The 17,725-nt window shown below is 38.0% G+C and overlaps 1 protein-coding gene across 2 annotated transcripts in view; it reads right to left on the minus strand.

Annotated features, from left to right (window-relative positions):
• The window catches only part of abch1 (ATP-binding cassette, sub-family H, member 1), a 33,066-nt gene extending 16,410 nt beyond the window's left edge, over nucleotides 1–16,656 (minus strand). Inside the window, exons 1-8 of one of the 2 annotated variants that reach the window (XM_008428880.3) lie at nucleotides 15,904–16,656; nucleotides 12,205–12,353; nucleotides 9,436–9,595; nucleotides 7,069–7,223; nucleotides 5,878–5,985; nucleotides 3,444–3,537; nucleotides 1,172–1,246; nucleotides 773–950 (exon numbers count right to left, since the gene is read on the minus strand). In XM_008428880.3, the coding sequence (XP_008427102.1) occupies nucleotides 773–950; nucleotides 1,172–1,246; nucleotides 3,444–3,537; nucleotides 5,878–5,985; nucleotides 7,069–7,223; nucleotides 9,436–9,595; nucleotides 12,205–12,353; nucleotides 15,904–16,182 (1,198 nt within the window). In that variant the 5' untranslated portion in view covers nucleotides 16,183–16,656. Of the gene's footprint in view, nucleotides 1–772; nucleotides 951–1,171; nucleotides 1,247–3,443; nucleotides 3,538–5,877; nucleotides 5,986–7,068; nucleotides 7,224–9,435; nucleotides 9,596–12,204; nucleotides 12,354–15,387; nucleotides 15,857–15,903 lie in introns of those variants that run through there. The other variant, XM_008428881.3, reaches the window with a different exon arrangement.
• Between the last annotated feature and the right edge of the window lie 1,069 nt (nucleotides 16,657–17,725).

Below are 17,725 nucleotides of genomic sequence, written 5' to 3' on the forward strand. Positions count from 1 at the left end.
TGTCAATAATGTCAACCTCTATTTTTAGTTGCCATGTTTGTAGCATATAAATGTTCTGATCTGAATAGCTTGAAAAACATAAACGTGCTCCTGTGTAAAAAAAAAAAAAAGAAATTAAATGTCAAAAGGCAACACAATTTTTCCAAAGAAGGTCGACGACAAATTGACACCAGCGACATGGCACCGAGCACATTTCCTAAACAAACATGATCCCACTTCATACCGTATCTGTTGTCTCTAGAATACACTAATGTACACTTATAAGATCTCCCTGATGGACTGAACTTAGAGCTGCTATTAAAGGCCGTATCTCAACATGGAATCACAAGGCCTGAAGTCATAAAGCGGCTCCGCTCAGACAAATATGGAGACATAAATGCGAGCGAGTTCAGATAAGGTTCCACTCCTAAGATTTATCACACTTTAATTAAAGAGACGGAGCAAACTGATTGGGCACTAAAAAGAAGAAAGCTTTTAAAGTCTCAAATACAAATTGCAAGCACAGATATTTATTTGATTTCTATTTAATTTTTATTCAACCAGGTCTCGACTGGGATTTTGTAAAAGATTTATAAAACCGATCCCTGGTCACAATTAAACATATTTTGGAACAATATTGTGAGACATTTGCCTGCAAAACGTTTTCACCAGCCAGGTGAAAGAAACCTAGGAATTTTTACCCTTATTTTAATTACTTTAGTCTGTGGAGTTCCATAAAAAAAACAACAAAAAAAAACATTATAACTAGAATACATTGTGCATACATCGATACCTGTACATTTAGGAACGTCTTCCACAGGTGGAGGCCCAACCGCGAGGATTGGCTGACTCTCGTCCCGGCCATTCGCGAACATTTGGCTCTTCTCTAGGGTTTCGCTCTCTGAGCTGGATTCCTGCGTGGAGTTCTGGTCCGACGACTCGCACAACTGCAAGAAGGCATGCTCCAGGGTCTGCAAACAGCCCGTAACAGAGGTCAGAACAAGCTGCGGCGCATGGGTTTTAATTGCCGCTTTTGCGTAGTTTGTATGAGAACAGCCCAAAGAGCAGAGAGAGGTTACCTTCTCTACATTTATTTTTCCCCCCTTCTTAGTCACGTTTCAGCCATTAGAAAGCGAGAACGACTCCCTGACCCCTACAGGAGCCACACACCTGAGACCTAGAGAGTACTCACTGTTGCACTGTGCTGCTTCATGACTGCATCTGGAGGACCTTCTGCCAGTAAATGACCGTTTCTCATCAGACCAACCTTAAGAAAAAAAAAAAAAACATTCATAGGAGAATACTTTGATTTGACTCCAAACAGACAGTTTCCAGTGTTTGTCTAGCAATAGACCTATTAAAAGACCACAAGTTATTGGACATACTAAATGCACAACTAGGTCGTACATAAGGAAGCTGACATCTAGACTATCTCACAAGTTCCTGAAAATGAAAATGATTGAGAGCACAAACAGAAAGAAGGAAATAAAAAAAGTCATCTATGTAATGCACAAAAATATGTCAAAACCTACATTTCTGGTGCACACATGCCATAAACTAAAGCAATGTGCAATATCTGACATTGCTAACCTGTTACAGGAGATGCTATAGTATGAAAAGCATTGATAAAACTCCTGTTTTCTAGGTCGCATCAAAGTGACATGGCAACGTTTCAGTAGCCAGGAGAGCTCATTTCGTCTCATTCCCTAAAAGCAGAGCAGAGTATCTTTGTGATGTTTATTACACGACCAAAGCATTCCTCTGGCAAGGAATTAAAAGAGCCAATTAGCGACTACATTTGTGTCATGCTGACTCTGCACATGTGGCTGTCTTTCATCAAGCTGTCATTTAATACTGAAAGTACTCACACAAGTGGTCATACTGGTTTTATTGGATATTTTTTCTCTCTATGTTTATGGGTTCAACAACAAGAAAAGCATATTTACATTCTGTATTAAAAAAGCTTCTTACACGACAACAAGACAGTCATGTGCTGAGAAATTCTGCAACAAGACCAAGAGAAGCAGTCAAATCCTACGGTGGGCCGGATTTGGCCCACGAACCTTTAGCTTGACACATGTGAACTAGAACAACGATTCGTCTTCATACAAGTGTGATGAATATTTATGAAACACATAATTAGCAAACTTTTGTTAATTAAAACAGGCACATCAGTTTTTGCCTTGTCATCATGGTGAACTGGAAGATAAACAAAGTTGTTCTGCCTTGAGTTTTCATGAGTTAGCTAGCTAGCTAATTCAGCTGTACTGTTAGCTCCAATGGTAACTAAAAACCTCTTCTGACTGAATTTCAAAGCTTAAATCTAACTTTTTTAAAACAAGGCGAAGAATAGAGGTTACATAGGAGCCTGTGAGATAATCTAGAAAAAAACAGCACTTAGCTTTGTCACCAATAAACCAGCATTTTATTTCTGTGCTGTTAGCAGCAAAGAAAAGGATTGTAATAAACAATTATAAAACCACAATTCGGTTTGACTGATTGGTTTACAGGGAAAAGATTTTCAGCATGAGGAAATGCCTCATGCTTTTAGAGAATGAAAACTGTACTTTAGAAGAAATCGTTGTCTCCAATTGGCTTAACTAAACCTGCTTTCTCCATAAACTAATCTACACCACACAGCTTTGGTTGGATTAGAGAAAAGCTAATCTGCATTGCAAACATTCACTTGCAATTTAACTTCTTGGATTTTATAAAGAAGATTACTTGTAAAACAATACATGAACTCAAAGAATTATTGGATTTCAGGTGAACCTGGAGTTAGTTTTCTGAGAAAGTGACTCGATGTTAATATGAAGGTAAAGGGCTTTTTGATTTCCTAACATCATTTTCATACAAATGTGATCATTCTTATGTCCTCTTTTCAACTTCAAGTTTTACAAAACTAAGAATTTTTTTTAAAGCCAATTTGAACAAAAATCTGTTACAAACTGCAAACTATGAACTATGTTGAGTACATACTATGTACTTTAATTCCTTATTTTGTTCCTCTTTTCACCCAATTTTTGTTGCTGGTATTCTCCAGCTGAGGCACATCTACCTGGTATGAACTTCAAGTCTTTACAATGGGTGACACCAAATATAAGGGTTGATGAACGTTTAAAAATAACAAGCCACTGCAGTTTTACAGCACGTTTAAACTTGCTTAAAGCCGTTATTAATTACGGCAGCGATCTCCACCGCATGAAATCTGCCAACCAGAGCAGAAGACGTAAATAAACACATAAGCGAGCCTTTGTGCATCCTCATTCCACCGTACCCTCACTGAATTTGAACTCATGATCCTGCTGTCAAAACTAATAAAAACTACAATTCATCTCCAGACTCATTATTCTGTGAAAGAGTTTTGATCTATAGATGTTCTGATAGTTCTCTTTCATGCCTGGCTCGCCTGCGTTTGTCCATTCATTTTGTTGCAGTGTGTGCACATGTTTATATCTGCTTACCATGTTGGCTTGCCTGGCCTCCTCTATATAGTGCGTAGTAATGATGACAGAGACTTTCCCCGTCTTCACAATCTCTACCAGATGTTGCCAGATCCTAAAATCAAAGATGAAAAAAATAAATAAATAACAATGTGTTACATAACGCCTGACTTGTGCACGAATGGAGTTTTCCCGTCTGATCCGGCCAGACCGTGTGATTACGCAACAACGCCGCAGAACCACCCCTCAGGGCTGGATTACAAAAGAAATGTCCACCTTTCTCAGGAATAATCCAAACCGCTGGTGCTGACCTTAAGTGGTGAAATTTTTCACCCTTCTGCTAGGTCGTAGCTGTCAGTGCACCATTACTATCAGCAGGTCAGCAGAATGTTAGGGATTTACCGACGCTATTGGTGTGAAGGTAATATAATCTGTTCTGATTATCTTTTGGAAAGATAAACTGAACTTCAATCTGTGGACAGTCATAAAAAGTGGCTTCAGATGAATTAACTAATCCTAAAATTACAATAAGTTATCAGTGCTGAAAATACTTAATAATTAATTATAGTGTATTCATCGCTGCTTATAATGACATAAAACTTATAGACAGCATTTTAAGAGGAAATCGTAGTGTATTTTGTGTCTGTAAAAAGTTAAGAATAAATTCACAGAAATGGCTCATTTTCAAAATATTTTATATATTGTTATAATAAAAGGTTTCTGAAAAATGATTAACTCCTTTTAGTTGATCAACAGTCGTTTTGTTTAGTCGAAATTTTACCTTTGGTGATGTACACAATATTCTGGTTTGAACTAAAAACACATTTTGTTTACAACCTTTGGCCAATTAAACGCTTTACAATTAAATACTGTAATTAAGTAAGGTAAGACAACTGTGAAAATGATGTGGCATTGAAGCTTAACATTATCATACTGGGATAATATCTCACTGGCCCTCACCTATGTTCTGCAGATAACATAAAGCACTTTGGAGAAAAACAAAAGCTACTGCAATAAACTTAATTTTATGACTAAAGCAATCAGCAACAAGTTGATATCGTGATATAAAAGGATTTAGCATGAGGTTTTGTTTATTGATTTATGAGACCACGTGGTTCCAAAGAAACATTTGCCAGCTGACAAAGTTGATATTAGAGTTTGATGTAAATACTTTCTTGCTCATCTGCTCTCAAGCTTTTAGAGCTGAGATGATATTCATCATTGTGTCGAAAAAGATTTATCGGACCTTCTGTGCTAAATTTAAACTTATCACCAGAAAGGAAAAAAAAAAGATATAGATAAAACATTTGTTTAGAAACATATCAAAAAAAGAAACTATTAATATTATTTCTATGTAAAAACAAAAACTAAATAAACCTAAAACACAAATCCAGTCCAAATCAGATATTTACATACCGTACATAGACCAAGACATTGAGTTACACAAAACTTTTAGTTTTGCTGAAGTTTTGGCATATTCTTGGAATGAGATTAAAGATTTCTGATGGCCACTCTGCTGTCCTTAACCTACTGCAGGGTTTCCCCCCAGTGTTATATAAGCCTGGCGGGCCACCAGGCTTTACTTGTGCCCCCACCAGGCTAAGCATTACTTATTTATTTAAGGTTTTTTTTTTATGTTTATGTTTGCATTTTTTAGGACTTTATAGTTGATGTTTAGGTATTAATCTTCCAACGACATAATTATCAAGTGATATTTCCAAATTTCCTGTCAACTTTAAACATTTTTTAACTCAAAAACACGACAGGCTGCTGGATGAATGACTGCCTTAGGACCCAAACACCGGGCTTAGCAAGCTTTCTGGGGGAAACCTTGTGCTATATATATAATTTTGCTTAGGGTCATGGTACATTTGAAAGACCAATCTGGACTCATGTTGTAACTTCCTGATTGATGTGTTGTGATGCTTTAATGTGTTGTATTTTGTATGAAGTGCACTAGTTCCTCCTTTCGCAAAACATGCACACATGATGCTGCCACCAGCCCATTTTGGATTTGGGATGTAAAAGCCATGACAAAGTTCTGAGATCATCATCTAATGGCATTACAAGCTTCATGTGAACTTCTGACTTTAAAGAAAGTGACAGGAAAATCTCCCAAAACATCTCTAATCTCTCTAGCATTTAGTAAATAGAAATAATTTTGCTAATGGTAGCTGAGCTGAAACAGGAAAACTTCAGTCTGATTTAAATGTGAGGAAAATAATGTGATGTGTTTCTTTTTTATATATTTATATTTATACAATGTATGCAAATATTTGGTTCCATCAGTCCTTAGGGATTCATACCCAGTTGGGCCTCAGTTGTATCCAAATAAGATGTCTCCCGTTAGTGGGTTGTGTTTGTGTAAGGGCATCTGGAAAGTTCCACATGACTGTGAAGAGCAGTCTGCAGACCTGCTGGGTGACTCACAGAGGACAGACAGGCGGCTACATACTTGGCTCTAAGCACGGGGTCCACTCCAACCGTCGGTTCATCCAAGATGAGCAGCTCAGGATTCTGCAGCAAGGCAGCTCCGAGAGACACTCTCCGCCTCTGACCCCCGCTGTGACACACCGGGACAAAACGTGAGAAAATAAATTCAAACAGGAAGAGCCTTCTCCAGTGTTTTGTAACTGGTTGATCTTATGCATGCTGCTCGATACAGAGTAAGATAAAACGGTGGGAGCTGGAAGCTGCCAGAACAAAACGGTCAAGATAAACCTGCCTGGTGGGACTGAGGTAAACGATAACTAACCAAAGGGGTGACATCATCAAAAAACAACCTTTTTACATGTAATATTTAGCAAATCACAACTGAGCAAATACATCTAACACTGCATTTTAAACAAATATGAGATTATAAAATAATTAAAAGCACAAAACGCCATTGTAAAGGCTACATATGGAGCATGTTTGTGCATACCAGACATATCTTCAGTGAGACTTGTAATATGGACTTTCCCATATTAGGCCACAGCATTCACACCCACATGATATGACTTCTTTACTGAATAAGGGTGAGTAGCAGTGAGACCAGCAAACACGTGCTGAAATAATTTAATAATAAAAAGAACAAGATGAAGACTAACTAGTCATAAAATACATGATTTGAACTTTTTCTTTAGGTTTCCCAATGAAGCTTCATCCCTTCATCTTCTCAAAATATAATACCAGAGGACACCAAAGCGAATTAAAGAGAAATAAGAAAACTTTATCAGCATTAGAACCGTGATAGAGATAATACAGAACACAACAACGTGAAAAAAGTTAAACTTAATGAAATATAGTTTCACTGAGTTTTAGTAATAGCAAGTCTAACAAGGGAGTTCAGTTCTGTCAACACTGCTGTGAATATAATAGTCATAAAACGCCCAATGGCAGCATAATTTAACTTTCCTCTGAGCGCTTATCAGACAAACTGACTGCTTTGTTGCTTTACAGCCTCTCAAGAGACGAGATGATGTTTGTCCGCCTATGTGGGTTCACTAATACAGATCATTCGAGGTTCAAAGTCCACAGCACATCATTAACTGGCTGTATCGTATGATAAAATGCTTTTAGCCTCAACCAGGTGCACATCCGAGTGCGGGATCTTTAAAGTCATTGCTAGATGTAAAGTGCCTGTAAAGTGGTAAATGATTTTTACCTGAGATTTCGGACTAGGCTGTTTTTCTGAGGTAGATTCAGGAAATCAATAAGGAAGTTCATGCGCACTTGGGTTTCCTTCGATGTCAGGCCATGGATTCGTCCAAAGAAAGTCAAGGTGTCGCTAATGGTGAACTCGTTGTACAGCGCCAGGTCCTGTGCAACACAAACAGACCCGTGTTGTAACTTGTTTTGTGTGTTTTTCTAGACTAGAAGCAATAAAACCCCTATGGGTTCCCCTTCAGGGGATGTCTGGGGATATCAGTCTTTCCACATGTTGTTGCATGATTCTTTTCTGAACACACAAAAACATGAATTTTCATGATAGCGTACAATCACTTATGTTTATTCAACGTGTTAAAGACACGACTAAAAAAAATGTGTGCTTCATAAGATAAGAGCTTTTGAAGTGATGTTCTGGTAAAGGCCTGTTTGGTGGGGTAGTTGATGTGTAAAAACAGGATTAGGGTTCAAATCCCAGCATACAGGAAGCATTCTGAATGCTTCCTGTATGAAGTATTCTCCTTGTGAATGTGTGGTTCTCTCTTGGTGCTGCGACTCCCTTCCACAGTCCAAAATATGCTTGTTAGGTTAACTAGTCACTCTGAAATGCCTTTAGCAGTAACTGTGTGTGACTATGTTTGTCCTACCTGTAAAACTAAAGATTTCAAGTAACAAACAAGTAATATCCTACCTGCAGTTAATAACTCTTTTTGCATTTCTTTTTTCTATATGAATGCTGATTAGTTTAGACAAACCCTTTTGGATCGACCTTTAAACTTTTACCACAATGAATTGGTGACAAAATTCACGTTCTGTTCCGAGTATGTTTCCCACAGGAATACGACTGATGGCGCACGGCCCCCAACCTCCATTTCCTGTTTACTTAATCAGCTTCTGAGTAAATAATTACCCAATGCTAACAGTGTCGTTATTAAAAATGTTATAAAATAGTGTTTGTGAACATTACCGTCAGCGTTTTGCGTAATATTTCAATATGGTAGAAGTTCACTTTGATTGCAGCCAGTCAGGCTAGCTGTTTTCTTCATCTACAGCAAGGATTTCAAACTCAGTTTCATTTTGGACCATATCAAAAATCTGATATGGTCCGGTTAAAGGGCTGGTTGTACCAGAATATGTTGATAAAACCAACTGTTAAAATATTAATAAATAGCTGTCCCTCCAGGAATTTTTGATTGTTTTTGTGGCTTTTTGTAATCAAAATCACATATTTTGTGATGCTAAGTTAGAAATATGTGTAAGGAGTTTTCATTATATTTGTGCTAATGTATGATGTTAAATATGACTTTTTAGCATTTGTCTATTTCTTGACATAAAAGGCAGCAGTCAGTTAAACTCAATGTTTTTGACCAAAAAATGTGGAGATCTGTTAATTTTGTGTAAATTTTTAGGATTTGTGAAAAACCGGAGGAACTTACTGATGTAATTTGGAGTCTAGAGGGCCACATAAAGAGCTTCGGCAGGTCAGATTTGACCCCCGGGCCTTGAGTTTGAGAGCAAATCATGAAGGTGGAAAAAGAGTGATGTACTGCAAGTCAGTTATTAACCACTATTAATCCTTAACTAGAACCTGACATCTAAAAAGTTAGGAGTAACACATTAAGACCTTCACTGAAGCAAATTTGATCATTCAAAGATGAAAAAAAAATGCAATAACCATGCTTTAAATGTCATTTAAATATACAAAAATAAAGCAAAGATTAAGACTGCATTTCCTTAAAAAACATATTAGAGTATACAAACACAAAATATTTCCCTATGACATGACATTCATGTGGTTTGCAATTTATTGGTGACATCTCTTGTTGAGTTGTAAGAAAAAAAATATCTTGGCATCAAAGAAAAGTAACATATTTCACATGTCAGTTCTTTCTCTCTATATGTGTCACACTGCGTGGATGAACAGGAAGCTTTAAGGTAATATGAGGACAGATAGCATGCATGCAACTCCCCGGATCTGAACTCTAGTTTGACAGTAACGAGTTCACGCTGCTGGTTTGCATCACCTAGCAACACAGGTTAAATTACTGAAGCCCCAGAGCGAGGCAGGAATTTTTGGTCATAAAGAGCAGCTCACTGATATAAAAGTTGGGTCTAGAGTTTTTTTGTAAAAAACACACCTAAAATCTTCCACCCTCCTACACTTATGAAACTGTTATCTGGGGAATCTGTGGATTTCTAACAAGCTAAAAATCAAAATCTCGTCCTAAGATTAACCGCAAAATGTGACAGAGTTTTATTTTCCAATTTCTTTTTTTTTTTAGTTAATGTGTTTGTTTTTCAAAACATTCAAGACTTTTGAGTAAATGATTGCAAGGGAGCCAAGTGTTTACATTTTGCAGTTTACCTGTGGCATGTATCCAACCATCTTCCCTGGGACCTCATGTCCAGGAAATGCAGGCGGCTTCCCCAACACAGTGATGTGTCCTCTTGATATTTTCAGTGTTCCCACAATACATTTTAAAAGTGTCGTTTTTCCACATCCGCTGGGACCCAAAAGGCCATAACTGCAAAACAAAATCATGAACAATTCACACATTAGCGTGAAACTAAAGAAGATTTTTAAGTACAAACAAGGTATCCGGTTAAAAAAAAAATCTACTACTAGCACATTCTGTAACACTTTCCGTAGCACACATTTTGCTTGGTTTATCAGATTTGGATGCAAGTTGTGTTGAAGGTGATCATGTTAGATAAACTAAAGGCTTTGGTTGAGATGTAACCAGGAACCTGAGGGACCTTGTCAGGTGTGGTAGAAATGTTGCTAACCCCAATGTTGCTAGGTGACAGAGTTTTCAGTGCAGACTCTCAGCTTCTGTATATTTTTGGTGTTTGCTAAAACACTGAAAATTATTATTTTATCCATCTACATAAATATGAAAAATACTTAACAATGAAAAATAATTCAATAGGTCTTGGTCAGAGTGCATGGTTACAAAATGTTTTGTTTAGGTATATGAATAATGTGCAGCGATGAACCCGGAAAACTTGGCGAAGAGGCAAACTGATTCATTGTTTTGTAGCATTTAGCAAAAAAAATGCATAACTGTTGTGCCATAAGTCACTTGAATTTTTAGTAAACATGCTATTTTGCTATTGTTTACTAGTTTATCATAGTTATATCACAATATTTTCTTATTTTGCTTGATTTTAAGAGTAGATACAAGGGTAGCTTAGCTAAGCTAGATGGAGAAATTGGCAAGTAAACCCTTTTAAAATGTTATTATGAGTAGACGATCCTTAAATATTTATAAGTAAAAATTTTAGACATGTTGTAGATTTATTTTTATTGAAAAGAATATGATACTCTGAAAAAGATAACTTGAAATAAAGTTTATGTAAATTATTCAGGGCCGTAAATAATTTAGCTTAGAATAAAAGTTTTAAAGAGCAAATAGACTTAATTTATCTATTTTGACAGTGAAACATATTCCAATCAGACTCTTACATTTTTTATTAACAACTGTTTTAGTTTTAAGATCCATTAATGTTTCTAAAACTTAAAAGCATGTTTATGACAAGACACGCTAGCAGTTTAGACTTCCTGGGCCTGTTTTCAAAGGCTATTCCCTATTTATTTCCCTAATATTAGCTTTAATTACATTTTATGCTACTGTAATAAAAAAATCCAAGCTCCTAGAATTCTTCATGATGTTTTAATAACCATATGGGTGAAAATATTGTCATAAGTTAAAAACAAGGTTTCTGGGTTTTTTACACAATAGTTAAAGCGGAAAACAAAAGTTGTCAGGTTTGAGGGTTGAAAGTTTGATTTCTATCATTCTATACTAAATCAAGACATACTATCACAGCATACTTTGCATATTCTTAAGATCAATAGTGTACAAGAACAAATGTGTTATTTTACCCTCGCTAGAACAAGAACAAGTCCTAATGAACTATAGTGCAGCACTCTGGGTTCTCCATAGTTCCCTTTTACGGCAGCGTTTTATAGTTGGACACCGCAAGACAAAACGTTCTCAGCAGAATATGTGTCCAATAAAACTTGTAAAAACCCCTCAAGCCAGGGTCGCAAGAACAAAATAATGTCATTCTTTTCTGCAGCCCTGGGAAGGAGAACAAAGTTGCCTGTTCTTAGAGCATTGAGCTTCACACATACTTTGAATACCTTAATGACTGTTGTGACACACTTTGACACCCATTCTGTTGAGAAATACCATGTCATAATCATGATGTGTTATTTTCAGTGAACTGTAGTTTAGGCAGCATGTAGTACAGTTTAGATGGTCTGTCTCTATATTTATGAGTGAACTGTACTTTTGTCATTCCAAGAATTTAGGTCAATGTAGAAAAAGTCACATGTAAATCCTCTATCACTGGGCACAGAAATGACAAAGACAAACAGCGGCGACAGTAAACAAAGGACAGAAACCAGAAGCTAAAGACTGCAGTGTCACAGAACAGTATGTTTTCTTTGCTATCTCATCTCTAACTCCATTAGCACTTAGGAGGGAATTTTCCTCTTTTCACAAAAACCAGCCAAACAGTATGTACCGGCAGTACCTTGACTTCTAAGCAGGAAGGTGACGAGTTTGGCGACTGATTAGTCAAATGAATAACAAAAGGAGAGGGCGAGCGGCCTGCCAGCAGCTCCCTCGAGAATGCAAACATCATTTGCATGGTGAACCATCCTTGCATGACTAGGAAGAGTACATAATGCCTGCCAGTGCTACAAGGAGGAATGCGCAATCAAACTCTGATGTAGACCAAAAAAGTGATCTCAGGTCCACCATAAACCTAGGTTTCAGTTCGATTGAAGTGAACTCTAGCAAATCTAGCTAGTGGAAAAATTTCTCATGGTCTTTTACCAAAGATAAAAGAGAAATCCTACAACTGCTAATTTCTCACACCACTCAATTTTTGTTTACATTTCATGAAGAAAGTGTTGTTTTCTTCATTGGTTCTTAGTCCAGTGCAGTCACATGCGAGGGGGTAAACAGGTTTTTCAAAGGATTCAGTTTGTCTGACATAGTGCAGACTGAAAGAGAACCTCTCCAACTAAAAATGTAACAAATATTGTAATTTTGGTTCTCAATTGAACCGAGTCTAATGGACAGTCAGGTGTGAAAACCCCCTTAAGAGAGACAGTACTCACATCTGTCCCTGTGGTACGGTCAGGTTAAGGTTGGTTAGGACCTTAAGCTTTCCGTACGACCGGCATACATCTCGGCACCGGATTGCAAAGCTGTCCTGTGCGGCAGGCAGAGACGCTTCCAGGTCTTTTTTCATGTTTCCCTCTGTCATCTGGAAGAGAGCGGAGAGTTTATTAAAGGACATCAGGGAAAGTCCACGCTACTGATTACTTGCCCTTTGCTATATCAGCTCCTCATCAAATATTTGCATCTTACAATCTGTGACTCAATCTGTGATAAGATTGAAACTTGAGCGTGCGGCTTTATCTTTGCAAAATACCTCAATTCAGAAAACCTTTGCACATTTTTTAAAAACTGCAACCAATTTAGAGCAATACATTGGTGGCATTTTCCACTGCAGATGCAATCTACTATATAGATAAGATTTATAATAGCAAATTCTTGGCTAAATAATTAAATTGCAAAAATAAAAAAAAGAACTAGGGCTTTTTTTTTTTTTTTTACAATAATACATGGGTATAAACACAACACTTATGACTAATGAAGCTACCCAAAACATACACTAGGTTTAATTTTTTACATTTTTTTACTTGTTGTTTGAGCTACTGTCCTGGTTTTGTGAAAGTCCGTTGCTAAGACAGAATGTATAAAATCTCCCACAGTGCACCAGCATTCCTTGAATTGCTTCATGTTTGTCTTTGTGTGCATATTTACAAATCCCATGTTTAAGCTGGAGAAAAAATGCCACAGGAGCACATTTTTACTTATGTTTTGGCATATTTTGGTTCCAGGAACATTGTTCGCCAAATTTAAATCAGTTTCATTGGTGCTTCGTATGAAAAAGCAAAAATATTTCTGTACACAACAAATTTATTTTGTGGAAATGCCCACTCGTTTCTCAAGTTACAACATGCATTTTTGTCTATCTTGGCAAATATTTACTGAGGTGTTTTGCTGCTGCTTAAGAAGAAGCTAATTTCACTTGTTTCACAAAGAGGCTCAATACTGAAATGATTAATTTAGAGAAACTCCTTTAAGCATATTTTCCATCAAATTCTTATGAAGTAAAGAACATCAAACCAGCATGCTGTTGAGGCATGCACATACAAAGACGTTTGTTTTCACCAATCATTTTGTACTCTGTAATAAAATCTGTCCTTCTTTTCATTAGATTCCTACAGAGTTCTAGTATGAGGTTTTTAGAAAGACATTTTTTAAATTGGCAAACAGGTTTAAACATTAGCAAAATCCACAGTCAAGTGGGGGAATCATCAGAAAAATAAGCCATTTAAACAAATAACAATATTTTTTTTATATCAGATGAACTGAGGTAGCAGTCTGATCAGATTGTGTACAGTCTGCACTCGGTCAAAAGTATGTTTGGACTTCTTCTGTGGTTACAATATGTACTGAAAAAGTGTCGGAGAAGAGTTGTGTTTTGGAACACAGCAATAAGGTCAGCGTGGTTATTTGTCTTATAGAGACAGGAATGCTCAGATCTTAGTTGTGTCTAAAGGAATAAACTTACCCATATGTGGTGAATTGGCCTGGATGGGACAAAATGAATGCTGTAATTTGTTACTTTCCGTTCTTCAGTTTCGTCAGTCTGGTAAATCAGGTGTCTGAAGGCCACAGGTTCTGGAACCTTTTCATTTCTGTTCAGATGCATGTCTAACCTTTACACAAGTGTATTCACAGAATAAACTTGTATAAAAATTTGTAGTTTATTAACTGTTAATGACATTATTTTTCCCCCTCAATATTTTCAAAGTTTTATTTGTACTCTCAGACAAGTCTTTGTCTGAAATAATGGGCTTTAAACGTATGAACTTTCACTCCTAAAAGGACAAAAGAAATATGGATTCAAGCTGTGCAAGACACTCATACAGCTTTTTTGAGTTTCATTCCTACAGAAGCTGTTCTGTCCAAAGCGCCCTGATGCAATCTGCTGGAAAAAACCAAACCTCTCTACTTCAGGAGGCGGTCACCAAACCACTTAAGGTGAGATCTAGGTCTATTCTTTCAGAATTTGTAAGCAGGAACCCAAACTATGTTGCCCCTTAACCTGAAAAGCAGCAGACAAGCATCACGTCGCAAAGCACCTACGGGATCATACTCGGACATTCCTCGCGATATGCTTGCATCACCGCCCTCCAGCCATCAGGACACAAATTATGTGGTTCCAAAAACAACCAGGAACCCAGCAAGCTGTAATCACAGCATATCTTTTGCTGTTTCCCCCCAACTAACTTCCTCCTTTAATCCAGAATCTCTCATTTTCCAGCAGGGAGATTAGAGGGATTGCAATGCATAATCTGGAGCACTTGCTCGGTCTAACCTTTGCCACTGTAGCCTAAATATTTCATCCTTAATACACCTCTGCTCTGCTTAAGAAGAACCCTACTTTTGTATACATATATAAAATTTAAACTGCATAAGAAATGTTGACATTGCATTGCTGATGAAGATTTGATGGAGAATTCCAGCAATAAGACTCACCCAGCAGAGAAGACGTGGGTAGAAAGTGAACGGTGCAGAGGTGTCTGAGCAACTGACTCCTGACTGAGTTCTCAATCTGAAGACATTCAGTTAGGAGCATGTGAACATCAGCTGACACAAACATCTCAACTAAGTTGAAGTACAGGTTTTAGTTCAAGAGCCAGCAGGTGGAGAAAGGCATGCTTCCTTCTTTAATAAATATCCAGTTAGAATAGCACACACACGTGCACACACACGCACACATGCACGAACACACACACAGCTAAATCTAACCCTTAGCCCGAAAACAACACTTCATTTCATGGGGTCCATGCTTTGTGTCCCATAAGGACCAATAGGTCCCCACAGCTTGGTGTTTGTCAGGTGAACAGTCCTCACAAAGTATCAAATACAAGAACACATTTTGCTCTTCATCGTTCAGCACGTGCTTTCCAAAGCACCGATTTGAAAATAATAATAAAAATAATAATGATGAAGATTATTTTTTAGCTTCTAATTTCATATTTTGATCCGAGTCCATATGTCTTTGCTCCAATCAGAAGACGGGTTGTAATAATGGGAACACTGGACTGGTTCTCTGCACTGTGAGAACCTACTTCCTCCCTCTGAAACTGACCTAAGTAAAACCAACAGGTCTGCTCTCATTCACCGCTCGCCCGGCTGGGGTGATCAGGAAGAATTCCTACCTCTCCTGCCAAGTTGTTGGGGTCTTGCGTCATCGCTGGGTGGAAGAAAACGAGCTCTCCTGCGTAGACTCTTTAAAAGGCGGAAAGTGGTGGCCAGTAAAAGAGAACCGACTGCTCCGAGGTCGGCCAATCACAAAGTATTTATAAGCTGCGCTTTGGGCCGACCCTCTACTTTCACTTCTCCCCCTGACATATCAGCGCGTCACGCAGGATGTGAGCCACTGATGTCTCCCCCACCCCACGCCATTCATCACCACCTGCGATAAGGTGCATCCTTGCTCCCTTTGCGCATAAACCTTTTCATAAATATTATTCCGAGTTTGTCATTGCATGAGAGAAAACGCCAAAAAACGACACGGCTGCTTCTGGTTGCGTGCATCCAGCAGAATTGAACTCCATCCCGGTGCAGCGGCGCATCAAGGCCCGCTCTATAGAAGGAGGAGCGCCTCAATGCGCACCACAAGCATTTTTTTGTGCATTATTTTATTTTATTTTTTAAAATCAAAAGCAACTTACCAGCTGCTCCCGCAACTCGGTGGAGTCTGCTGGGCCGGTGATGGTCGCATCTTTCCGACCGGAAGCCTCCGCAGCCATGGCAGCCGCAGCGAGGAGGAGGAGGAGGGAACACTGGACAGGAGACTGGATCTGTGCAGCAGAGAGCGCCACAGAGGGGCGACAAGGAGAGGCACGGATGGGCTGCGGGATTCTCAACTGCTTTCTAATAACTGGAACATATTTAGGAAGGTTATTTGTTATTTTCACCCACAAATGATCACATATAGTGCATATTTCCATATAAGAGTTGCCGTAGAAGAGACAGTAATATTTCCATCTGACCTTAACATTTTTGGCAAACTTCTATGGGAGAATGGGGTAAAAGTTAGCTGTGGTGGACAAAACTACCAGGCTAAGCTACCATTTCGACATTATTTGTGCCCAAAGTTAAAATGCTACATTTCTATCTTCGTTTCTGACCTCATGTCGTAGCTCATATAGCATAATTGATACATGGAACAAATTTAAAAATATATATTGTGGTGTAAACACATTTTTTAATGATTTACTGAATTCACTTTCAAGATTGGAAGGTGTATTTTAAGGAATAAAAGCCTAACCCATGGTTCTTACCTTTACAAATTTTATTAAATAATGCCTTCCTCTTAACTATTTGGTCACATGATCAGTGTTTTTTTTTCTACCGTTTCCTAGCAACAAAGGGTGGCTCTCCCCTAGGTATTTTATTAGAATTTTTTTTCAATACAGCAACAAAAGTAGGACATAATTTTGATGTCGAAGGGAACAGATGAATGGTTTTCAAAATGCTTTACAAATAAAATCTGAAAAGTGTGGCATGGATTTGCTTTTATTTCCCCCCTAAGCTGATTTGTGTGAATAAAAGTCCAGTCAACTTAATCTGCCTGCTGTTCTGTGAAGGCTTCAAAGGTTTGTTAGAGGATGTTAGTGGAAAAACCAGCAGACAAGTCAGGAATAAGCTAAAGTTATGTCATAAAACAAAGATTGGCTTGTTTTATTCAGATAAGACCCAAAATATAGCTTTTTAGCCAATGATGAAATACTTTGTCAGGGTTAAAACTATCACTAACACATCATTTCCAAGCTGAAACATGGTAGTGGCAGGATTAGGCTGTGGGTCCAATGTTTTTCAGCAGAGACAAAGGAACCAGTCAAAGTTGACTGAAATGTGCCAATATTGTAATGGCTAATAAAAATCTACATCAAAAAGACAACTTTTTAAATGCGTGAACTGTCATAGTGGCTGAGCATGTGTGAGTCAAATGAACATGAGGATCTATTGGATTCATCAGAACGACACTCGGAGGAAACGTTATGAAAAGACAAATAGCCTCTTCCCTCCAAACGTCACCGTACACATGCTCACATGTCGTTCCTCAAGCATCATATCGATACCAGGTTCTTCACAGAGGAAAAATGCGTACAAAACACTATCAACTTTTATACAGAGTGTCTGTAAAAGGTGCTGAGTCAGCAGTTATGGGACTGGACCTGCACAGAACAGACAGAAAAAAAAACCCCCCATCTGAGCCATGTTATCAGGCTTGAAGGCTGCCATATCTACACTTTGTTTCTCTTCAGACGCACACACTCCTCTGTCAGCACAATGCTGTCACTTCATATGCTAGGCCTCTTCCTATATGTATACTCATGCATGTTCTTTTTAAAATTTAAAAGTTGTATATGGGTGGGAACATCAGAAGTAAAAAGCCAGTAACGACAGCTTGACATGTACACCAGGTGTGTCAAACTCATGTTTGTTTTGGGCCACATTAGGATCATGAATGGTCTCAAAGGGCTGGTT

Source organism: Poecilia reticulata, chromosome 15 (genome assembly GCF_904066995.2).
Source record: "Poecilia reticulata chromosome 15, P_reticulata-male-v2, whole genome shotgun sequence".
Taxonomy (NCBI): Eukaryota; Metazoa; Chordata; class Actinopteri; order Cyprinodontiformes; family Poeciliidae; genus Poecilia; species Poecilia reticulata.